Source organism: Ursus maritimus, unplaced genomic scaffold (genome assembly GCF_017311325.1).
Source record: "Ursus maritimus isolate PB19 unplaced genomic scaffold, ASM1731132v1 scaffold_32, whole genome shotgun sequence".
NCBI lineage: Eukaryota > Metazoa > Chordata > Mammalia > Carnivora > Ursidae > Ursus > Ursus maritimus.
In genome coordinates, this window is record NW_024425786.1 from 25,290,772 (window position 1) to 25,312,231 (window position 21,460).

A 21,460-nucleotide genomic window follows, 5' to 3' on the forward strand; every position below is an offset into this window, starting at 1 on the left:
CTGGGAGTATATATTTACAGGGAAAGTCAGGGTTCAGCTATAGAGAAGAAGCAAAAAGGGACAGGCTTCACCTGTGCACGGGGCATTGGGGTCGAGGTGGGAGGGGAGTGAAAAAAGTACCTGCCTATTTAAAAATAAAGGTAGCAAGCAATGTATGTGACCTGTATGAAGAAAACCACAAAGCTGTTATATTTAGAAAAATGAAAGTAGATGAACAAAAAGAGTGACATGCCATGTTTCTGGATGGGAAGGCTGTGTATTATAAAAATGCCTATTTTCCTCAAGTTAATTTACGGTTTAATAGGAGCGCACATACAAAATCCCAATAGGATTTTTTTTTTTTACTCTGACAAAATGATTCTAAAATTAATCTTGAACAACAAACAGATGAGAATAACAATGAACATTTCTGAAAGAGAAAATAATTAAGGGAGGAAGGGGTAGTTTCCAGCTCTGCCAGATATTAGAACATATTATAAAACAACAATTAAAATTATTCAATGCCGGTGCTAAGATGGAAATAGAGCAGCAGAACAAAGTGGTGTCTCAAGAAATAGACTTAACTGCATGTGAGGATTCGGTACGTGATAAAACAATTCATGTCCCTCAAATCAAAAGGGAAATGAATTGCTTAATACATTGTGTTGGAAAACTGCTTAATAGTTTGGACCATACATTCTACATCCACCTAAATAGACTCCAGATGGATTAACAAATTATATTTTTTAAAAAATCAAATCACCGACAAATAACCAAAAATAGAACAAACTGCCTCTCAGATCTGTGGCGGAATGATAACGCTGTCGGCATTGAAAAGAAATCACAAATATTGAAGGTTTGTCTACATAAAACAAGTGTACAATGCAAAATAGCAAAAATAAATAAATAAGTAAAATAAAAAGAAGAAGAAGGAAAACAAGAGATCGGGGAACTACGTATACCAAATACCACAGAGTTTCTCACCACACTGGAGAAAGAGCGCCTTCAAAATGTGAAGGAAAATGTCAGCACAGCATTCTCGTAGCCACACCTCAGTGCAGGCCGTTGCCACACGGGGATCGCCACACGGGGATCACGAATAGCAAGGGCTCCTGTCCCCTCTAGACAGGACTGGACCTGGAGTCTCTGTCTTGGATCCTGTGTTGGAAATCCCCACACCACTTTCATACCCCTTGGCCCACCAGAGACCTGCCTCTAGCCCGGGGGAGCCCAGCAGTCTCTCTCCAGACTCTGCTCCCCTGGACCCCACCTCCCCTCTTCCATTCACATACACTGGCAGCGGCCGACCGCTATAGGAACCCCTGTGAACCAAGGACCCAGATGGGCGGTGCCTGCATGTGTGCACAGGTGTGCACCAATGAATCCACTGAACACCCCCCTGTTGCAGAGGCCCAAACCCCATGGCTTCTATCAGGACACAGTGCTCTCCCTTGGATGTCCCCGTTCCAATAGGAGCACAACTTTGTCCTCCTATCTTTCAGGCCTCACTATTCTCATAGCGATAATGTTGCTCCCCTGTTCGGCACCCACCATGACACCTGCCCCATCACAGGCACTCAGCACGTATGTGTTAAATAAAAGAATGACTCTTCATGGGGTGGATCCTAAATGCGTCCGTATCACTGAAGCTTTCTAGTTGAAAAACTAAATTTTGAAGCGCAAGAGCCCCCTTTAATTTGTCTCTCGCCACATCAGAGCAAGTTCTTTGAGGTCAAGGGCCGTGTCCAATCCATCTCTGGATTCACAGCACTCATCATAACATTTGGCACCTTACGGAAGTCGACAAGGGTGTGCTGGTGGGGATGTATTCAACTTATACTTATTAAAATAGCAATTTTATAAGAGCACACAAATCCTGGGGGTTTGGCGATGCAGATAAAGGTTGCAAGCAATATGTTATACATCTATTTGAAGAAAACCACAAAGTTGTTACATCTAGAAAAGTGAAAGCAGAGGAACATGAAAGAGATATGCTATGTTTCTGCGTGGGAAGGCTGCATGGTATATGAATCATATTCTTAATTATACAGCTTTTGTTATTGGCATTATGAACTGGCACAAGTTTTTGGGGAGCAATATAAGAGCATACGTCAAGAGTCATAACAATGTTCATACTCTGGCCTGATAACCTCACTCCTGGAAATCTATCCCAAGGAATTATAGTTCAAGAGAAGAAAGAAAAAGGCCACGTGCATGAGGATGTTCATTACAGCCTTATGTAAAATAATTGAACAGGACTGTTTGACTAAGTCATGGCTCCACCCACTAAACAGAACATTCCGCAGATACCAAGAACAGAAAGTATGAAAGGCATGCAGTAACATGGTAAGATATGCAACATAATGTGAACTGTGAAACACAGAATATGAGTTGATATGTTCACTTTGATTAAAACCACACGAAGTATGCGTGCACATGGGTAAGAGTCAAAAAAGAATGGCCAAGGTTGAAATTGGTTTTGGTTTAAAGAAGTGAAATTAAGAGTATTTTGTTTACACCTTTAGATTTATTTAAACTTTTTAAAAATTAGAATATACCAAGAGCCTGTGCTGAGTTTTGACCTTTGAGCTCCAGATACTTCCTGAAAGAGTTCTAGCACATTATATAAGGCTAGGCACTAAGAGATCTCCCCTTCAACCCTACCCCCAGATGAGTAAGATCATCCCCAGAGGCCCTTCAGGTTACAATTTGACCAGGAACAAGGAACAGCCATACACTCTTATGCAGCTGAGTCTCTATACAGTAGGTGCTCAATAAATCAAAGATGGATGGATAAATGGATGTGTAGAAGGAATGAGAAAAAGTAAAGATTAGGGAAATGCTTGGGCGCCGGTACACTGCACATTGGCATACAGCATTCATACAGTTCCAACAAGGGTCATGGGCCCAGCCTTCATGAATTTGTTTAATGCTTGTCAATCTGATACTTCATGGGGGGAAGTCAGCCAACAGTTTGCCTGTAGTCTGGGCTAGTATTTTTGTCCTAAGCCTTCCTTGTCCTTCCTGCTGCAAATGAGCCCTTGGATTCTGGAAATCTGGCACAGTGGAGAGAGTACAGGGTTTGGAGTAGGAACCCGCTCTGTCAATGAACACTTCAAACTCCAGCCCAACCCTCAGTGGTTCTATAACCTCTGAGCTAGTCACCTCGTCTCCCTGAACTCGGTTTTCATCAGTAAAATGAGAGAAAATATGCCATAAAGTTGTCGGGAAGATTCATTATCTTCCCAAATGACATAAAACATTTAATAACGGCATCCTCCTTTAGCCCAAGCTTTCTCACTGCTACAATCCTATAGACTTCAATCAGAGCCTCGCTTAAAATGCAAAAACACAGATTTCTTCATCTTTCAAATTGGTAAGTCTAGAGTACCCTAGACTGGTGGGTCACAATCTCAGGTGGCTTTTCTCGCTGGGGATATTCGGCAATGTCCAATAGGGAGGCATTTTGGTCGTCATAACTGGCCGCAAGAAGGGTGTGTGTGTGCCACTGGCTTCTAGTGGGTACAGAACAGGGATGTGGCTCAAACAATGCATGACTGCCCCTCCTCCACCAAAAGAATTACCTGGTCCAAACTGTCAGTAGTGCTGATGTTGAGAATCTGGATGACCCTAGGACCCCATCCACTTCCTTGCAGATAATGTGTGCATGTGTGTGTGTCCAGGGAAGGGCAGGGTGAGGGGGGGTTTAGGGGGAGGAACTCGGGGTGGGGGGAAGGACAGGAGGGTACTAGGACAGGACCATTTCCCGCTGCATACCTGTGTGGAACACCCTCCTTAACCTGTCAACTCTTCAAGGCCCAGCTTAAGCCCTGTATCCTCTGTGACAGTTTCTTTGGGCACCCAAGGACCCGCTTCTCCCTCCCTTGGTCTCTCAAGGTTTGGCTGCTGATTCCCAACTTACACTGTATCCATCCCAGGGGGCCCTGCCTTCACATTTCACACATATACCCATATACATTCGGAGCTGAGCAATTAGGGTTCACACCTTCTCCCAATGGTTTACAAAATGGCGAAAGAGAGCCTGTGCTTGTGAAGTCTTGGCATATCTCTGGCTAAGCCTGTTTTGAAACTTCTTTGGAAAGTGGCTGCTAATGGACTGATAATTGGTTTCCTGGCTTCCTCATGAAGTGTGAAGCATTCCGCTAGCCTGTCAACAAAGCATCAAGTATCCGCATACCGCCATCAGAGTTATTTGCCTCTTCCCTCCTGTTGTAGCTCTTGTGGTGGAGGAATAACCAGACACAGGAGTATGGGAAGGGCTCTCTGTTCTTTCGCGAGGAACGGGGTGGAATGGGCAGAGCTGGGAGAGGGAAGAGCACACGCATCCCGGCCAGAGTGCGCCCACCAGGACACCAGGGCGAGCACATTTCCCAGGCAGCGATCGCACAGCCCCACATCCACCACGCGGCGCTTAGCCCGGGGAAGACACTCCGGAAATACTGTCGGATGGATGGAAAGTAGTACTACTTTCAGCTGATTCTGAGCAGCAATCCCTGGAGATGTGAATTAACGAAGGGAGGGAGACAGTGAGAGGAAAGCAGCTGGCTCCATCTTTTCTTTCAAAATGCTTTTCACTGCAAGAAACATCATCTTCTTTAAAACCTAGATGAAAAAAGACCATCTATCGAGCATTTACTACTGTGAGGGCAGCTCAAAAGCCAATGAAATGATTCTGAAGTCGGCTTGCTGCAGAAAATGTTTGGGAACACGAAGGAAAGTGTGTTTGTGTAGTCTCGGCAGGGAAATTTCCGAGTAAAGAGCTGTTTTGAAGAAAGTGTTTCGAGAGAAGAACAATGCACCACTTTGCACTTCTTTGGACAATTGTTCATAGAAATTTGAACCATTAAAATATTTTTCCAATCCCCTTCTAAATCCTAAGAAGGAAAGAATAGTTTGTCTGCTAAATATTGTACTAATATTCATTGTCACTAACGTGTGGGAAAATTTAGGGCATTTATACCGACTCTTGCAGGAGGTGCTTTTGTATGTACATTTATCTCTACTTATAAAATACAGAGATTGTATTCTTTTATATTTTTACGGATGCCTATAGATGTTGGCCCTTTCCTAGTGACCACCCCCTATGATACATTTGATCTGGGGTCAGGGTCAGAAGCCCAGTTTAACATATTCCTCAAGCAAAGTATATGACCTGCTCTGTCAATGACCCACTTTAAGTAGTTGTTTCCAAGCATTCGCTGTGGGCAGTGAGGACTGTTCATGCCATAGTTATCTTGTTCTATAAATAAGATCATTGAGGCTTAGGATTTGGGGAGCCAGAATGGAATGCTACCCTACCGGATAGATTAGTAAACCAAAATCCAGCGAGAGGATGCCCCGGCCCTTGTCGTGATGCTAAGCCAGGACCGAGAAACAAGTCTCCAGAGTTTGGATCCAAAGCTATCTCCGTGTACCAGGGTTTCTGAGCGCCACCTCTCACCCCCAGTTAGACTGTGAGTACCCTGAGGGCAAAGCCCGGGACCCTAGGGGCTGCGTACTCAGTAGGGAGCTGACAGATGGCGCTCCTTTGATTCACGGAATAGGAACGCGACCTTGCTGTGTGGTGCAAAGGCATGGGAAAGCTGCCTCTCTCTGGCCTCCTTCACTGAAGCCAGCATCCCTGAGACTCAAGCTGTGTCTGGTTACACCCATATCACCAGAAAAAAACCTGAGCAATGGGAGTGCCTTGGGGATGCCGGCCCCCTACATCCCAGAATCACCCAGAAGATGCAATGCTGTACTGGCCCCCCCAGCATGCTTGCTTCACAGTTCTCATCAATAAGCCTCAGGCTCCTCTTCCTTATTTTAAGCCACAGAGAGGACTGCTCCACACTTGCCAGAACAGCTCTGTCTTTGTTTCTTCTCAGCTGTTCGTGAGCAGTGCCCAGCTCACTGGAGGCAGCCAGCCTCGCTCCTGGAAATGAAGAGCCTGCTGAGCAGCACTTCTGGCCCTCTGCTCTTATGGAAGGTTCTAGAAAGATTTCCTAAAACCCTTCCTCAGGACCACAGGGTCAAGCAAATTCTTGGAGGACTCAAGTCACAGCTCTCAGGTAATATTTTGCTACCTGCATCTCTCAGCTTGTGAGGCAGGAAACTTTACCCTGTCCTAAGAAGCTGGCTGGCTTTGCTACCCACACTTCATTCCCACCAGCTCTCTGCCCCAGAGACCTGACCCTCTTCCAGTTCTCCCTGCCTTGTTTTATCTAATGGATTTCAATGATAAATCCCCCACAATACCTGGGACTCCCATAGTCTATACCTTTGTCTTCTGAGGCCCTGCCTCCAACCACCACCTCGGGCCTTTGTTCTTGCTTGCTGTGGGCTGTTCTGTGCCAGTGTCCCCTGCCCCTCCTGGCCCCAGTCCCCTTGTCTCCCACGGTGCTACGAGGCTAACACTGTTGGGCACAATATTCGAACCACATCCGGCCGCAGAGATGGGCAGATTTCATGCAATTTTATCTTTTCGCCACAAGGGTGTATATCTAAGAGCGATTTTTTAAGCCTCTGCAAGAACCTTTGCATAAACTCACAAGTCATCACAAATGCTTTTTCAAAACAAAGTGATTTTTTGGTTTGAAAAGGTATGACCCAACTCACCAACTCACACACCAAAGTCTCAGTCCTCACTGATGTTCCCTCGTAACGCCCAGGCTATTCTCCCCACCCTAGCCCCAGGAGGCCACTCTAGTCTGTAGCACCTGGAGACCCCGAGAAGCCCACTGTGGTGGGAGAAATGATCAGAGGGTCAGGCTTCTGCCCTCCCCTGCGAGCAGCAGATGGAAAGAGATGGAGAAGGTAGGGTGGCGAAGGTTGGGGGAAGAAGAGGTGGTAGCCCAGAGAGGCTGGAACCTTTGACTTCTCAACAGAGACCAAGTGGGCTCCTCCTTCTGCTGCACACAGCCCCTCACACTTGCCAATCTCACCGGGCCCAGGACTTAAAGTACTATTTTCGCCGGAATGTATGGTCATGCCATCCCAGAGGAAGGAAGAAGGGCCTCCTTGTTATTGCTATTGGATGGGCACTCCAAAGGATCAGTAATCCAAAGACAGCTTGATCCCCCATCCCTCCCTGACTCCAGTCCAAGAAGAAGCAACCTGAGGAAACTCCTCATACCCTGCCAAGACCGTGGTTTCCCACTGTCCCCAGAGGCTGGTCCAGAGTCTACGATCTTACAAACCGGCCCGTCCCTTCCACCCTGGCTTGATTGTATGGTGTCGCTTGTGGCAACAAGGGTGAGGAACAAATGTCTGGGTCAGAGCCTGGTGGACCAGGCCCCAGTGGCCTCTACCTTGCTCTCAAGGATCACCGGGGAGGGCAAGATGGCATTGAAGAAGGCCCCCAGACGTCAAGAGGAGTCACTCCCAGTGCTATAGTCTACGTTACTGCCAAAGACAAGGACCCGACCAGTAATGTTGGGAGGAACAGAAGAAACCAACGAGTGAAGCTGCTGTTATGACCTCCGAGGTTCCCAAGAACAGGGCCCTGGGTTAGCTAGCAAACGGGGCCCCCTGCCTCTTGGCAGAGACCCCGAAGAGGCCTCCTCCCCGCTCACTTACACACGCAGCCTGGCTTCTTAGCCGACCACTGGTTATTCTTTTGACACGTGATTGCCTTCTGCCCCACCAGCTCAAAGGCAGGCTGGCACTCAAACTTGAGTGTGTCACCGTGGCGGAACCGGGAGCCTTCCCTCCGGCCGTAGGCAGGGATGCCGGGATCACCACAGCTGCCCTGCTCGATCTCTGAAAGACAGGAAGAAGAGAAAACAGAGACAAAAGGTGACTTCCTACCTCTCTTGGAGCGGGAGGTCCACGTTACATGCTCTGCCGCCCCTCCGCCTCAACTCAGTGCCCAGAGTGACACAGATAGGACCTTTCATGAGAAATCCTGCAGTGTCCCATTTAAAACCGCACCCCAGGATCAAGGGGCCTTCCAGCCAATAATATGCCTGAGATCCACCCAGACTACTCGAGGGGCCTGGATATTTTCACTCAGTGAAAGTGGGTCTCCATCCTCTGCGAGATACCTGTCCCCGGAGCTCACGAATCTCAGTCGGGAGCTTACTGAACTTGCCTCTGCATTCAGACGACCAGATAGACCTTCAGCTCAGTCCATTCCTGAGCGGCAAAGACAAGCATGAAATGAGGCGGCTTTGCTGCCTGCCATTCCCCAAACCAGAGATTAAGTGAGAATCAATATTCGCTGCCCTCTAACATGGAAGCACTTTCACAAAGGTTTTTTAAATTCAATTTGAGATGGTGCAGGTAAAACGAAACAAGTGGCTCACTGAGTATGCTTTTAAAGTTCGTTTGATTCAACCGTGCAAGTTGCACATGGAGGGGGTTCCCTGAGACAGCTCGGGGGCCCAGACGCCAGGGGGCACGACAGGCTGGCAGCCTCGTGGGAGAGGCAATTAGGCCCTGGATGCTTCAGGAAAGGAGTCTGTCCTGGCCAAGTCCTTGGAGTTTCCTCTGGAGTCACCCCCACTTCCACCAGCCCTGTGCTTGGTGCTGTGAGAGATGAAGGGGAGGGGAGGGCAGGGGGTAGGGTGGAAGGAGAAGAGGAGGAGGAGCTGTTCCCCGGGAGGAAGGCCTCCTGCAGGAAAGACAGGGAGTAATGGATTTAGTGGCAGATGGTGAAGGGAGGACAGTGAGGTCCTGTGATTTGGAAGGGAGGCAGCTGGAGTAATTGGGGAAGTTTGTTGGACACCTTCCCAGGTTTGTCAGGCCAAAGGGACCCTGCCTTTGCTGTAGACACCATAATGAGGCATCAGGAGGCACAGTCCCCAAAGGTGCTGTGTGTGACCCTAACAGGGATGATGCGGCAAAATCCTTCTTACCACAACTGGTGGGTTTCTGTGAGCTGCTTGGGCTAGTCCCATGCACTGCCTTATATGCATGTGCTCTTGATTGTCACATTCGTGTTACCCCAAAAACCAGGGCCCCCAGCTCTCTGCAGAGAGCTGGCAGACAAGGCATTCTATGGCTGGAAGTGTGTGTGTGTGTGTGTGTGTGTGTGTGTGTGTGTGTGTGTGTGTAGGCATCCAGAAGGAGCACCTAACTCAAATTGGGAAGGTGAGGCTATGGGGAGTAAGACACTAAACTTTAGTACAGAATTTTAGGGGGCACCAAAAACTCAGCAATCAAGACAAATAATATCTAAATCAAAACGAATGCATATAAATCAGAACAGTATTAGAACTTAAAGACCAGATCTGACCCAGCCCTTGTGTGACTTACTTCTCTGGCCTCACCCTCGTCCTGGCCTTCAGAGCCTCTTGTTATTTAAAATGTTATTTTTATCACAGATATTTTGCATTAATCTTGGTTTAAAAAAATACCACATTAAATTATTTAACTTAATTACTGAGCATTTCAGCAACTCCTTTACAATTTACGCCCAAGGCACATGCCTCTCTCATCTCAGCCCAGTCCCAGCCCTGGCATCAGGGAAGGCTTCAAGGAGGAGGTGATGTCTATACTGAGGCCTGAAGGCTGTGCAAGAGCCAGCAGGTGAAAGGAACAAGTGGGACTCACTGCAGCATTACTTACAACAGCCAAGACACGGAAACATCTAACTACCCATTAATGAATGGGTAAAGAAAATGTATACGTGTGTGCGCGCCCATACACACACACGCACGCGCGCGCACATACACACTGTGAGGTGGTGTGAAAGACGTGTTAACCAACCTGACTGTGGTAATCATTTTGCAATACATCCATGCACCAAATCATCACTTTGTACACCTTAAACTTATGCAATGTTAGATGTCAATTATATCTCGGTAAAGCCGCTAAAAAAAAGAAAAGAAAAGAAAAGAAAAGAAAGGAAGGAGTGGGAGGGAAAGGAGGGGAAGGGCGCTTCAGGTAGGGAAGAGCCCATGCAAAGTCTCAGAGGTGACACCGTTTGTAGGATTGCAAGGAGAGTAGAGATCATTAGTATCACTGAGTTCGCTGCAGAACTAATGCATTGGTACTGATGTGTTGCCAGCCACTCTGGGCATTTTAATAATTCATCCTTCTAGTAACCCCTGGAGCAAGGTACTATTCTTCCCACTTTCAAGGCAAGGAAACTGAGGCACAGAGAGATCATGTAGCTGTCCCAGGGCATCTGACTGACCTGATCCAAACATGGGCTGTCCAGTCCCAGGGTCTTACTGCTGCACTGCATTGCCTGTCTCCGAGGGTAAGCAGGGTTTTCTGCAAGGTGGTGGGAGATGAGGCTGGAAAAGGCATGCAGGGCCAACCCACGAAAGGCGCAGTGCAATCTGCTAACGAGACTGGACTATGGATGGGAGGCAATGGGGAGTCAGCAAAGGACTTCATTTGATTTAGCATTTCCTATTAGGTATTTTAAAGGATCACCCTGACTGTTGCCTGGAGAATGGTCTGAGGGCAGCAATTCTGGACGTGGGGCGATCATTCATTCATTCAACAAACACACGGCTGTCTACTTAGCGAACTCGGCCATGCTGGGCCCTAGGGGTGTGACGGAGAACAAGGCAGACACAAGCCCTGCCTCCATGAAGCTTCCATTCTGGTGGGAGGCTCACAGTCATCTGAGATGTTTTGATGACATCCTGAACTGGGCAAAGACAGAGGGGATGGGGAGAGGCAGACAGATTTGGAAGGTGTAGAGCAGGAAGCCACAGGCCACCCTGAGAGTGAGCATGTCTGGAATAAAGGACAGGCCGGGATCTACTGAGGGTTTGGGCTGGGCACCTCAGTGCGCTTTCACTGAGACAAGAATGACAGAAGAGGAGCAGATCTGCAGCGTCACCAGTAAGATACGCTGAGTTTTGGGCTGCCTGTGGTACCTCTAATTACATACATCTAGTGGAAAGTGGCTACATGGGTCTTCATTTCAGAAGGAAAGTCTAGCATAGGAATACAGAATTTGGGATTCAGCTCACAGCTGATAAAAGAAGCCACGAGAAGGATGCGACCACCCACGGAGAGTGAGAGGTGTCAGTCCTGGACAGAAAAGCTAGGAACACCGGAAGGATCGGCAGAATGCTGGACTAAAGTCCCAGGACACATGGGGTCATAGAGTCTTGGAGAAGAAGGAATTTCAAGAAGATCTCCCGCCTCGAATGCTGTGGGGAAGTTTAGGTGGGACTGACGAGCAAGTTAGGGGAAGGAGGTCACTGCTCATATTGACTGGCAGGAGTAGCTGAGTGCAGTGACAGGGCCACCATCATGGGAGAAGAGGAAGATGATACAGGAAGAGCCGATGACTTTTAAAGGAGTCATTTCTTGGAAGGGAAGGGAGAGAGAGAACTTGTGGTCACTCATGAGGAATGTGGCCTAGAAGCTGAACATATTTTTTAAGATCGGAGAAACTTAACCATATTTAAAGCGAGGGAAGGAATCAGACACACACACACACACACACACACACACACACACACACACACACGGGATATAAGTTAGCTGAAGATCCAGAGGACAGAAGGGATGACAGCCCAAGGCCCTCGAGCAGGCAGGATGGTGGACCCAGAGCACACTGCAAGGCTAGCCTGAGAGACCAGGAAGCTCCTTCCTGCGTGGCAGGAGGGAGGAGGGACGAGGTGCTCACTGAGCTTTCAGGTACGATGCAGGAGGTATGAAGGAGGTCCTGAGATGGCAGGGGCTCTAATGGAGAAGGGGTCCATTGGTCTCATGGTCTTTGCTGAAGGATGGAGTCTGGTTGTGGGGGAAGGGATATGACATTGACAAGAATGTCTGAAGTACTCCCCATGGAGGAGAGGAAATCACTGCCAGATGGATGGCCACCCGAGGCCCACGGAGGGTGGTGAGGATGCACACACAGGGCACCCACCAGCAGGGCCATGGGACTTGTCCCCGAAGCTACTGAGGGCATGCACCCATGAGCAAGTGGAGAGAGAGGCTCTAGGACCGACTGAGGGTTGGCTGGGTTTGGAGAAATGGAAGGCCACGAGGGCAGGGAGCCAAGGGTATTGTTAACAGAATGGCAGAGGTGTTATCCTCGGTGCTTACCTCAAGTGGGAAAGTGCAGGAGGGGACAGGGGACCACCAGGCTGAGGGAGGCTGATGCACAGGAGCAGAGTGGCTGGGAAGAGCTGAGGGGACAGAGGGCCGGCTCAGGCTGGGTGCAGGCTCGGATGTCAGAGGTGCCGGAGGACAAGGTCCGGCGGCAGCCAGCGTACAGCATGATCAGAGTAAGTGAGATCAAGCAGGCGAAAGGCAAGGTGATGGCAAGACTTGGAGTGGAGGGGAAGAGGCTGGTGACACTGATGGGAGGAGAGAGAGCCAGACATGGCGACAGCATGAGGTCAAGGGAGAAAGTGTGCACATGGCTGGAACGGCACTGGACAGTGAACCTCGCACCATTCCCTCCAAGGTGAAGTTCGTGGGGCTGTCTCTGGAGAGGGCTCCTGGGTAATGGTGTCCTCAAGGGGGAGTCAGGTTTAAGGGAGCAGTTGGTGAAGCGGTCCAAGGTACTGGAGAGGGGCATGCACAGGGCCAGGGCCAGGACCGGGTAGAGGGGAGAAGAAGAGCAGAGCAGGGTGGTTTGAGAGTTTGCAGCTCCCTCTAGGGAGGCAGAGGGGACCAGTGTCTGGCTTGTGTTCCTTAGACACCCCTTGTCTTTGTCTGGGCCTTCCCTCCAAGCCCAGTACCAACCCCTGCTGGGAGCACAGACACCAAGGCCACCGGCCTTCCTGGAGAGGGCTCCCTGTGCTCCACTGCCTGACTGAAAGGCACTTGCCCTTGACCCTCCTGGTCAGATGCTGACCAAGTTTGATGTCAGGGCCCAGAAAAACAAATTGATAAACCAAATTTTGACTTGGAGAAAATCATGCATGTAATTCCCTGTTATCTGGTTACTATAATTCCATTTTCTAAGTGTTTCTCTCGCTCTCTTCCTCCCTCTCTCCCTTTGTCTACAAAAAGCCAGCCAGCAGAAGGAAGAGGAGTGCTTCCGAGACACTTGGAACTCCACCGCGATGGGCTTGCTACTCGGTGAATTTGCTCTCCCTTTGCTCGGCGGCTTTATCCCTATCATCTGTGATCAACCTCACTGTCTTCTCCCGGGTTTTTCCATTTCTAACACCAAAATGGAATCCTCTTCTATGACAACGTCTGTCCAGGAGGAACTGTATCATGTGTCTCTCTAAATTCACCATCTGAGGCACTCCAAGAAGAGCAGTGCCACTTGGAGGAGGAAGGGGAGTCCACGCATGGGCTGTGGCTTGCTGCCTTTCCAAATGGGCCGGACATCATGTGTCCCTCCATCTACTCACTGTCCCCTCAGCCTGGGCCACTGCTTCCTCTCCTCCCCGCGTCACATGGCCGACTCCTCGTGCTACGGGTCAGCTTAAGAGGCCACCTTCCCTGACCATGCATCTCAGGTGGTCCCCATTCTCTTGCCGCTCTTGGCACCACACCTTTTCCTTCATGGCACTGACGGCCCTTTGTAAGGATTTATTCACTTCATTAGTTACTGTTCTAGACACTGGGTGTACAGCAGTGGGAAAGGGAACAAGAATGTCTGTCCTCAAGATGCTTGCCGTCTGTGGGGTGTGAAAGGACAAAATGATTTGCCAACTCAGTCCCCAGCTCCCCACTGGCTGCCAGGTTGGCCCCCGCTTCCCCATCCACTAGAATGTCAGCTCTATGAAGGCAGGCGTTGGTGGTGCCTTATTGACTACTGTGTACCCAGCGATTAGCACAGGGCTTGGAACACAGAGAACGTTCTGTTCAGTGTGTGAGTCCAGCTTGCGCTGCGTTTACTGCATGGAAACTGTGCCACATGCCATGCTCAGCATTACAGATACAGAGAGGCCTGACCCACGGCCCCTGCCCTTGGAGAGTCCCAGTCGAGTTGGCACAGAAGTAGCAGGGAAATGATGAGGGCAAGGGGGGAGGTGTGCACCTGACCATACGGCCTTTGGGAGAGCAGAGGAGGAAGCTCCAGCCTCGGGCTGGGAGAGTCACAGAGTCTCAGCCACCTGGGAGGCAGCCTGTATCCTACCTTCCCCTCCCCGCCTGCAGCCTCACTAACGGCCTCAAGCCAGCTCCCCCCCACTAAACATCCCAGCATGCTCTGGTCTCCGGACCCTCTCTCACAGCCTAGTCCATCCCCTACCAGGATGGTGGCACTGGGCAAGAGGGGGTCCTCTGCCTCTTGCCTCTATTCTGTACTCTGCAAAGCAGGGTGAGATCACTCAGAAAGAAAAAATCCGATCATTACTGTGCCCTGCTTATGGATTCTTTCGTGGCTGCCTAGAACCACAGATTAAGTCCCTAACTGCTCGGCATGGCAGGACCTGGCCTACCCCCTCCCGTCCCAGACTTCTCTTTGGCTATCACCGACCTTGAGATTTAGACGCCCCCCACCCCCCCACCCCCGCCCCGGGCGGCCTGTGGGGAGGCAAACCAGAGCAATGGCAATGAGCAAGGCTCTAAATCCTGCCTCCGACAAAGTAGGAGACCTTGGGCACATTTCTGATTCTCCCTGAGCTCTAGTTTTGTCATCTGTAAAATGGAAATGGCAATCACACCCACCTCACAGGGCTGTTGTGAGGATTTAATGAGTTTATGTATATAAGACGATTGTCAGAATGTCCGGCACGTGGCACGAAAGCAGTGAGCAGTAGGTGTTTCCCATCGTCATTATCACCCCGCGCCTGGCAGAGCCTGGCCGCCCGCACTCACATGGCTCTAACTTGGCACCTGTGTCCTCTCTCCCTCAATAAACACCCCCTGCTTGGCTGCCAGACGAAGAATCACCTTTAAGTGTCAGCGCAAGTGCTTCCCTATCGGGGAATCTTCCCTCGCATCGCTGGGCAGACTTCGGGGATCTTTCTCTCTCACTCCCAGCCCTCCCGACAATTTTCTGTTCCAGCTCCACAGCTGCAGCGCGTGGAATGTATTTCTCCCTGTTAAATGGCAAGTTTCTTGAGGACCAAGACTGGTTTTGAAATGTCTATGCTCCCAGCTTCTAGGAGGGTGTGACGCACAGAGGGGGCATTCAATACATGTTTGCAGGAGGAGGGGCAGGTAGAGGGACGGATGGAAGGAAAGAAGGAGGAAGGAGGAAGGAAGGAAGGGAGTGTAGCATGTGCAGAATAGTTAGAAATTCACTGTGGCAGGAAGTGACGGTGAAGAGAGAGGAGACCGCAGAGAGGGTCTCAGGGACACCGAGAAGAGCCTGGTTCAATGACTGGTGAGTCATCTATGTGTGGTCTTGGAGGCTGTCAGCTCCTCAAAGCCAAGGGTCCCATCTCTTCTGCCCTTTGTATCTCCAGAACCCAAGACAGTGTCTTACGCATACTGAGCAGCCCAGACCCATTGTTCAATTAGCATGAACTCCTGTCGAGCGACCGAGACATTTCTGGTGTTTAAGGCAAGCTCTGGGCATGCTGGATCTCACGGATTTCCTCAGAACCACATCCCACTCCGCTTTCCTGCTTCTGACGGGAAGGGCACCAGGCGGCAAGGGACACGGTGCCTCTGTCTCTAGGTGCTCTTGGTGTTTGCACATCTCTTTGCAAAGGTTGTCACAAACGGGATGGAGGCACGGCTGGATGAAGTGGGTGACGTTCTTTCTGCCCCATCTCCTTCCTCCACGACACTGTGGCGGGGGTGTCACGGCTGAAGGAGGTCAGGAGCCAGGGGTGAATGCGGACACGTACAGCACATGGTTACCTCCGAGCTGTTTGCATTAACCCCACACTGGAGCTTGCTCTCTGCAAAAGCCCATGTATTTCGAGAGTATACCTCATGGACAAATTACTTCCTGCCAATATTCTCTTCAGTATCATAATGCCAGTTTCTTGCAGACTGCTGCTGTGCTTGTAGCCTGCCAGATTTTAATGGCACAGCATCCTCTGCCGCTTGCGTGCCGCCCCCGCCCCCACGGGCCAGGACACACTTGGGGACAGCGTGGATCCCACTGGGCTTTCCTGAGAATAGGCAACTGTTTCCTGCATCTAACGAAACCCCAGCTCCCAGTGCCTGAGGAAGCTTGAAGGGTCTCATGGAAACTCAGTGATTTAGGAACATGCCTGGGGTTATTCCTGGCTGAAGCTGGGAAGTTTGGGCCTCTCCGCTCGTGGGGATCCTGTAAGCAGCATAGAAATATGAGGACATGAATATAGAGGACTTGAGGCTGAAAATGGCCTCGCGCTTGAGGCAAGGTAGGGTCCGAAAAGGGGTGGAGCCAGCGGTGCTGGTCAGTTGCCCTTGGTCTTCTTTCTAGCCCGGCTCCAAGGCCATAGCTTCCAGGAAGCTCACCCGTGCCCCCAAGCAGAGTTAAGTTCTACGGAAGTGGATGGAGGCACCACTGGCGGAGGGCTAGTCTTGCCCGTGTTCTCCCTACTTGCTCTCAGACTTTATGTTCTCTCTCTCAGGGATATCTGACCAACTTCTTTTCATCCTTTATGCAAGTCTCATTTTCAGACACTCCGCTCCTCCAGGGAGCCTTCCCTGATGCCCTTAAGCAAGCTTAGCTGCCCCTCCTTGATATTTCCCCATCTTCTTGCACTTTCTCCAATCTAAGGAACATAGGCTATGGCTTAGGTGAAGGCACAGATTGCCTTCTTGTCCTTGTGGCCCCCATGTCCTGAACAGTGTCTGCAACACACAGTAGGGACTCAGACAACGTTGAATACAAGGTGACCTCATTTCCAACATGAGTCCCCACTGTTGGGCACCCTTTCTGCATAGTTTCTAACGCCCCGCTCCTTCATGTCTCCAGGGTCAAGGTCTCAGCTCCTTCCTCCTCTGTGCCAGCCAAATCCCCAGATTTAGCATTAGGCTGCCAGATTCCAGGCTCTGAGTCAGGAAGTGTGGAGACTCCCAGATTGATGCTAAAACTTGTTAGCAAGTTGTATGTAATTTTATAATGTTTCTGGTAAGTGCTAATTGCCTGTTCCTTAAATATTTCTTGTTCTACTGGGAAGCAAAGCAATTGCAACTATGAATGCATTTCCTACAGCTGGCTGCCCCCATGGAGGGGGACTGAATTTCTAGGCTCCGAGTACTCAGATTTTGATGGCGCCTGAGTCTCCTCCCCCACCCTGACCTGTGATGGCGACAAGCAGAACTGGAAGAATTTCTAGAAAATAAATCCCCTAATTTTCCCACCCAGGGGTTCACACTTTTAATGAGGGGGGAGGGGTGATACTGCAATGCCACCTGCCTGCCCCAAGGAAGCTTCTCTTTACCTGAGCTGGGGCAGAGGGTGTATTGATGATGATGGGGCCAGGAGTGCCCGGGAGCGGTCTCTGCCCACAAATGCCTCATGCCACCTATGGAACATCTATATCGCAGCTACCCCTCCCATCGCTGAGCCAGGGTGTCTATCCTGTATGGGATCCCCCAGAAGCTGGATAAAAGGAGAACTAGAATGGGGATGGAGGTCATTCTGAAACTTTGGGCAGGTTGGGAGAGGAGCTGCACGCCTCAGGAAGCAGGGGAGGGAGGAGGCTTTTAACTGAGTGCTTCCTAAAAGCCGGCCCTGTGTTGGGAGGTTCACTACACCAAGCCCTTGGAAGACCCCTGTGACGTCAGTGTTCATCAGCCCCTCTTCACAGGTGAGAATACATAGGCTCAAAGATGTGGAGGGACTGGCTAAGACCACACACACCGCAATGGCACAACTTGATTACAAATTGGGTCTGTCTGACCCCAAAGCCATGGGGACGGTGGAGAGTGCCCGGCTCCTGCATCCGAGTGCTGGGAAGCTGAGAGGGTGTGCAGGAGGGGTGCCTGATTGTGCTTGTGTAGACAGTCATCGCGACTTAATCTGAGAGCTTTTCTGAGCGCGTGCTGTGTACCAGGCACTGGGCTCAGCCCTGCAGGCTTGAAGAGATGAACACGCTATATTTCTGCCTAGAATGGGTTCACAGGAGCCAGAACGTGGCTTGGAATTACCATAAATAAAGACGGTGAGCTCAGTTTGGATGGTGTTAATAGACTGTATATTTGTGCCTCCCCCAAATTCATATGATGAAGTCCTAACCTTGAATATGGCTGGATTTGGAGATGGGGTCTCTATAGAAGTAATAAAGGCTAAAGGAGGCTATAGGGTTGAGGCCCATATCCGATAGGGTTAGGGTCCTTATAAGAAGTGACACCAGAGAGCTTGTGCTCCCTCTCTCTCTCCATATGCAAGCACCAAGGAAAGGCCATGCACGGACACAGTGACAAGGCTGCCCAGACTAGAAGTTGAATCAGCCAGAACCTTGATCTTGGATTTCTAGCCTTCAGAATTGTGACAAAATAAATCTCTGTTTTAGGTCCTAGTCTATGGTATTTTGTTATGTCCACCCCGAGCAGACTATACACGCCTTGGGTTTGCGGTATCTGAAGGAGAAATGTATAAAATGTGTCACAGGGAGACCAATATGCAAATGGGGAACAGATTTGGAAGTCACCAGTGTTTAGGCTGAGATGGAAGCCATGGGAGTAGATGCAATCCACTGTGGAAGGTTCTAGAAAAAGAGGACAGAAAGCTGAGGAGAGACCCAGGGAAGTGCCTGCTCTGTGGGGGCTGTGAGGGGCCATGCAGGAGCCGTGGGGGAACAGCCAGAGGGGTAGCAGAAGCCCAGAGAGCAGAATGGGAAGTCACGTCGGGATGCCAGGGGACTTAACTGACCCAGCTTTATTCACAGTAGAGGGGCTCTTCACCATGAAGGCAAGAGACGGATGGCTTTTACCTTCAAATAAAAGGTCGAAGGTGGAAGGGACAAGACGGGGAAGGCAGGCCCATCCCTACACAGGTTCTTCTTCCCTGCGGACGAAGTGCAAACTCTTTCTGAGGCCTCAAGGCTCTCAGTGACTTGGATCTCCCTCCTGCCCCTTCTGCCTCCCCTCCCTACACTGCGGCCAGAGAGAACCATCTCATTTCTCAGCAAGTCTGGGGAGTTGGGGCCCCAGGTGTGGAGTGCAGGTAGGAGGCAGGGACCTAGTGCCAGGCCACCTGAAAGACAGGCAAGCAGCCATGTGTCCCCTGGCCAAAGAGGACATGCCCCAGAGTGGGGAACAGTGCTGATCATGGAGGGCTTAGGTGCAAAGGAACCTTAGTGACCCCAAGGGAAGATGCCTCTCTGTGCCAGGCACTGTGCAAGGAGCTCCTTGGGACCCCATTTCACTTTCTTCACAAGGTGTGAAAGTCACCACTATTGTTTCCATTTTATGAGTGGGAAATTGAGGCTCTGACAGACCACAGGACTTGGCCAGTCCCACAGCTGGGACCATGCTGGGATTCACCAGGTCTGGTGCAATTCCAGAGTCCATTCCATCTTCACAGAAACAGCTGCCTCTGTGAACAGGACCCATGTAGACCCTTGGGTTAACGATGTACTGAAATGCCCAGACTCTCTTCCTAATCTGTCATGAGTCCGAGGAGAGGTCTTGCTGACGTCTAGTCGATGACTAGCAGTCCCACCGTGGATGTTGTTCGACTGCTTTAGTTTTCTGTTCTGGTCCATGATGCTCCCTGCTGTAATCCCAGCACCCAGCATCATGCTGCTCACGTGACAGGGTCATCACTACTGGCTGGGCGAGGTGGACACATGGGCTGATGAACAAAACCCCAACTGCTAGTAACGTGGAGCCTGGGCTCGTGCCATATGGCCCGTGTGACTGCGGCAAAGCGCTGGCTTCTAAAAGATTTTATAAGGAATTGGAATTCTGTGACTTTGGAGACCCCTGGTAGAGGGGGAACATCATGGGCTTTGAAGCCAGAGAGACATGGAGTTGAATCGTGGCTTTCCCCGGTCCCAGACTTCATGTGACCCCAGGCGGGACACTCCACCCTTCTGAGTTTCAAATTCTTCATGTACAAAAGGGCAGCCATCGGCTAGGTGTCACACTGAATGAGATGAGGCAGAGTTTCTCAAACTGGTGTTTAGCTACTAATCCCCTCTTAAAAGAAAGCTTACAAGGAACAGAAGAGAAGAAAGGAGAAGACATGGAGGCAGGATCAGAGCCTGCCCTGCTGGGCACCCCCTACCCGACACTGGTGGTCCCGGAGGGTACCCCAAGTGTTTGCGTGACAGTGTTTGAAAACCTTGAGAGAATTAGCATAAAGCTTCCGGCACATAATGGGCGTTCAATGTTCTGTCCCTTTCTTTTCCGGTGAAACCATGCCAAACAAATCTAATTCCTCTTTCCTACATGACAGCCCTTCAAATATTTAGACACAGCTCTCAGCTCTCCCCTGAGTCCACTCTTCTCCCGAATGTACTTTCAGGGGGCTCTCAACCTTTCTCACAGGGTTTGACTTCGGCCCTCTCCCTGCCTGTCCCCACAATTAAGCCCGATTCTCAATGTCTGGTCAGAACGACAATAAAGCACCACTAACTCCCTGGGGTAAATTCTAGTGGCTCAGTTTTTGAACCCTCACAGAGGACTTGCTATTTATTCCCACTTCTTCTTATCCTGGTGACTTAGCCAGTAGCTCTGCCCTGTTGAGGTCTTTCTGCACGTTGTTTGCTGACTGCTGTACTGGTGTCCCTTTCCGGCTCATGCTATTTATGGCTTATCCAAGCCATCGATAAATATGGACAGATTAAGGGCAGGTAGGTGGTGCACAGGATCATTCTGGAAACATTTGCTGCTGAACATCCAGGGAACTTCAGACATGGGGGAAACTTTTCGAAACTCTGAGTCCAAATCCGTTTCCATATTCCAAGTAGCATCAGAGCTTGGCCCTGAATTGGGGGTCTCATGATTTCTCTCTGCTGTCCCGCCCCCCAGCTGTGTGTAACTCTATGTACCCAAAGAGCCATTTGCTTAACCACCTGTGTCCTCACTCGTTAGTCACCCATAATTGAAGTTCTTATTTTCACCTCCTTGACCACAACTTAACTCTTCACAGAAGCCCTGTGACCTAGGGTGTATTATTACCTCCATGTCCCAGATGAAGAAACAGAGCCCCAGAGAGGTTCCTTGACCTGCCATAGGGCTAGAAAGGGACAGAACCAGGAATGTAAACTCAGTACTTGTCACCCCATCGGTCCTCTGGCTGCCATTCTGTCTCCCCTCGACACATGCCTCCTGTTCTTAGAACAGGACCTCCGCCGTCCTTGGCTCCAGGACCAGGAGAGAATAGATTTCTGTTGTTTTAAGTACCCCCCAGGGTGTGGTCCTTTGTCAGAGCAGCCGGAGGAAACTGACAGGCCTCCTGTATATCCAGTTTGGAGACAGAGTACAGGTCTTGTACAGGAAGAACCCCTGGTCCCTAGGGGTGGGGTCACATTGAGCAGAATAAGAGCCTTTTGGAGTTGTTCCCCCAAACTTGTCTCATGTAGAATTATCAGGTCTCTGGATGGGGGTGGAGAAAGACCTTCTGTCCCTCATCCCCTGCCTCCTGTCTCTTGGAGTCATTTTCAAGGCTCAAGGCTCATTTCTTGATAGAGCCTTTCCAGATGCCGCACCCAGGACGACTGCCCCCTTTCTCTGTGCTCCCACTGGCTGTTTGTCACAG

General features: G+C 50.2%; 1 protein-coding gene and 1 long non-coding RNA gene across 2 annotated transcripts in view; one reads left to right on the plus strand and one right to left on the minus strand.

Moving 5' to 3' along the window:
* The window catches only part of CSMD2 (CUB and Sushi multiple domains 2), a 567,391-nt gene that overhangs the window by 220,980 nt on the left and 324,951 nt on the right, over window positions 1–21,460 (minus strand). The window contains exon 13 of the mRNA XM_040619227.1: window positions 7,558–7,740. Within this exon, the coding sequence (XP_040475161.1) occupies window positions 7,558–7,740 (183 nt within the window). The remainder of the gene's footprint in view (window positions 1–7,557; window positions 7,741–21,460) is intronic.
* On the plus strand, window positions 11,452–13,520 carry LOC121099795. The gene is made up of 2 exons (XR_005831546.1): window positions 11,452–11,589; window positions 12,920–13,520. It is a non-coding gene; the product is annotated as an uncharacterized LOC121099795 (long non-coding RNA).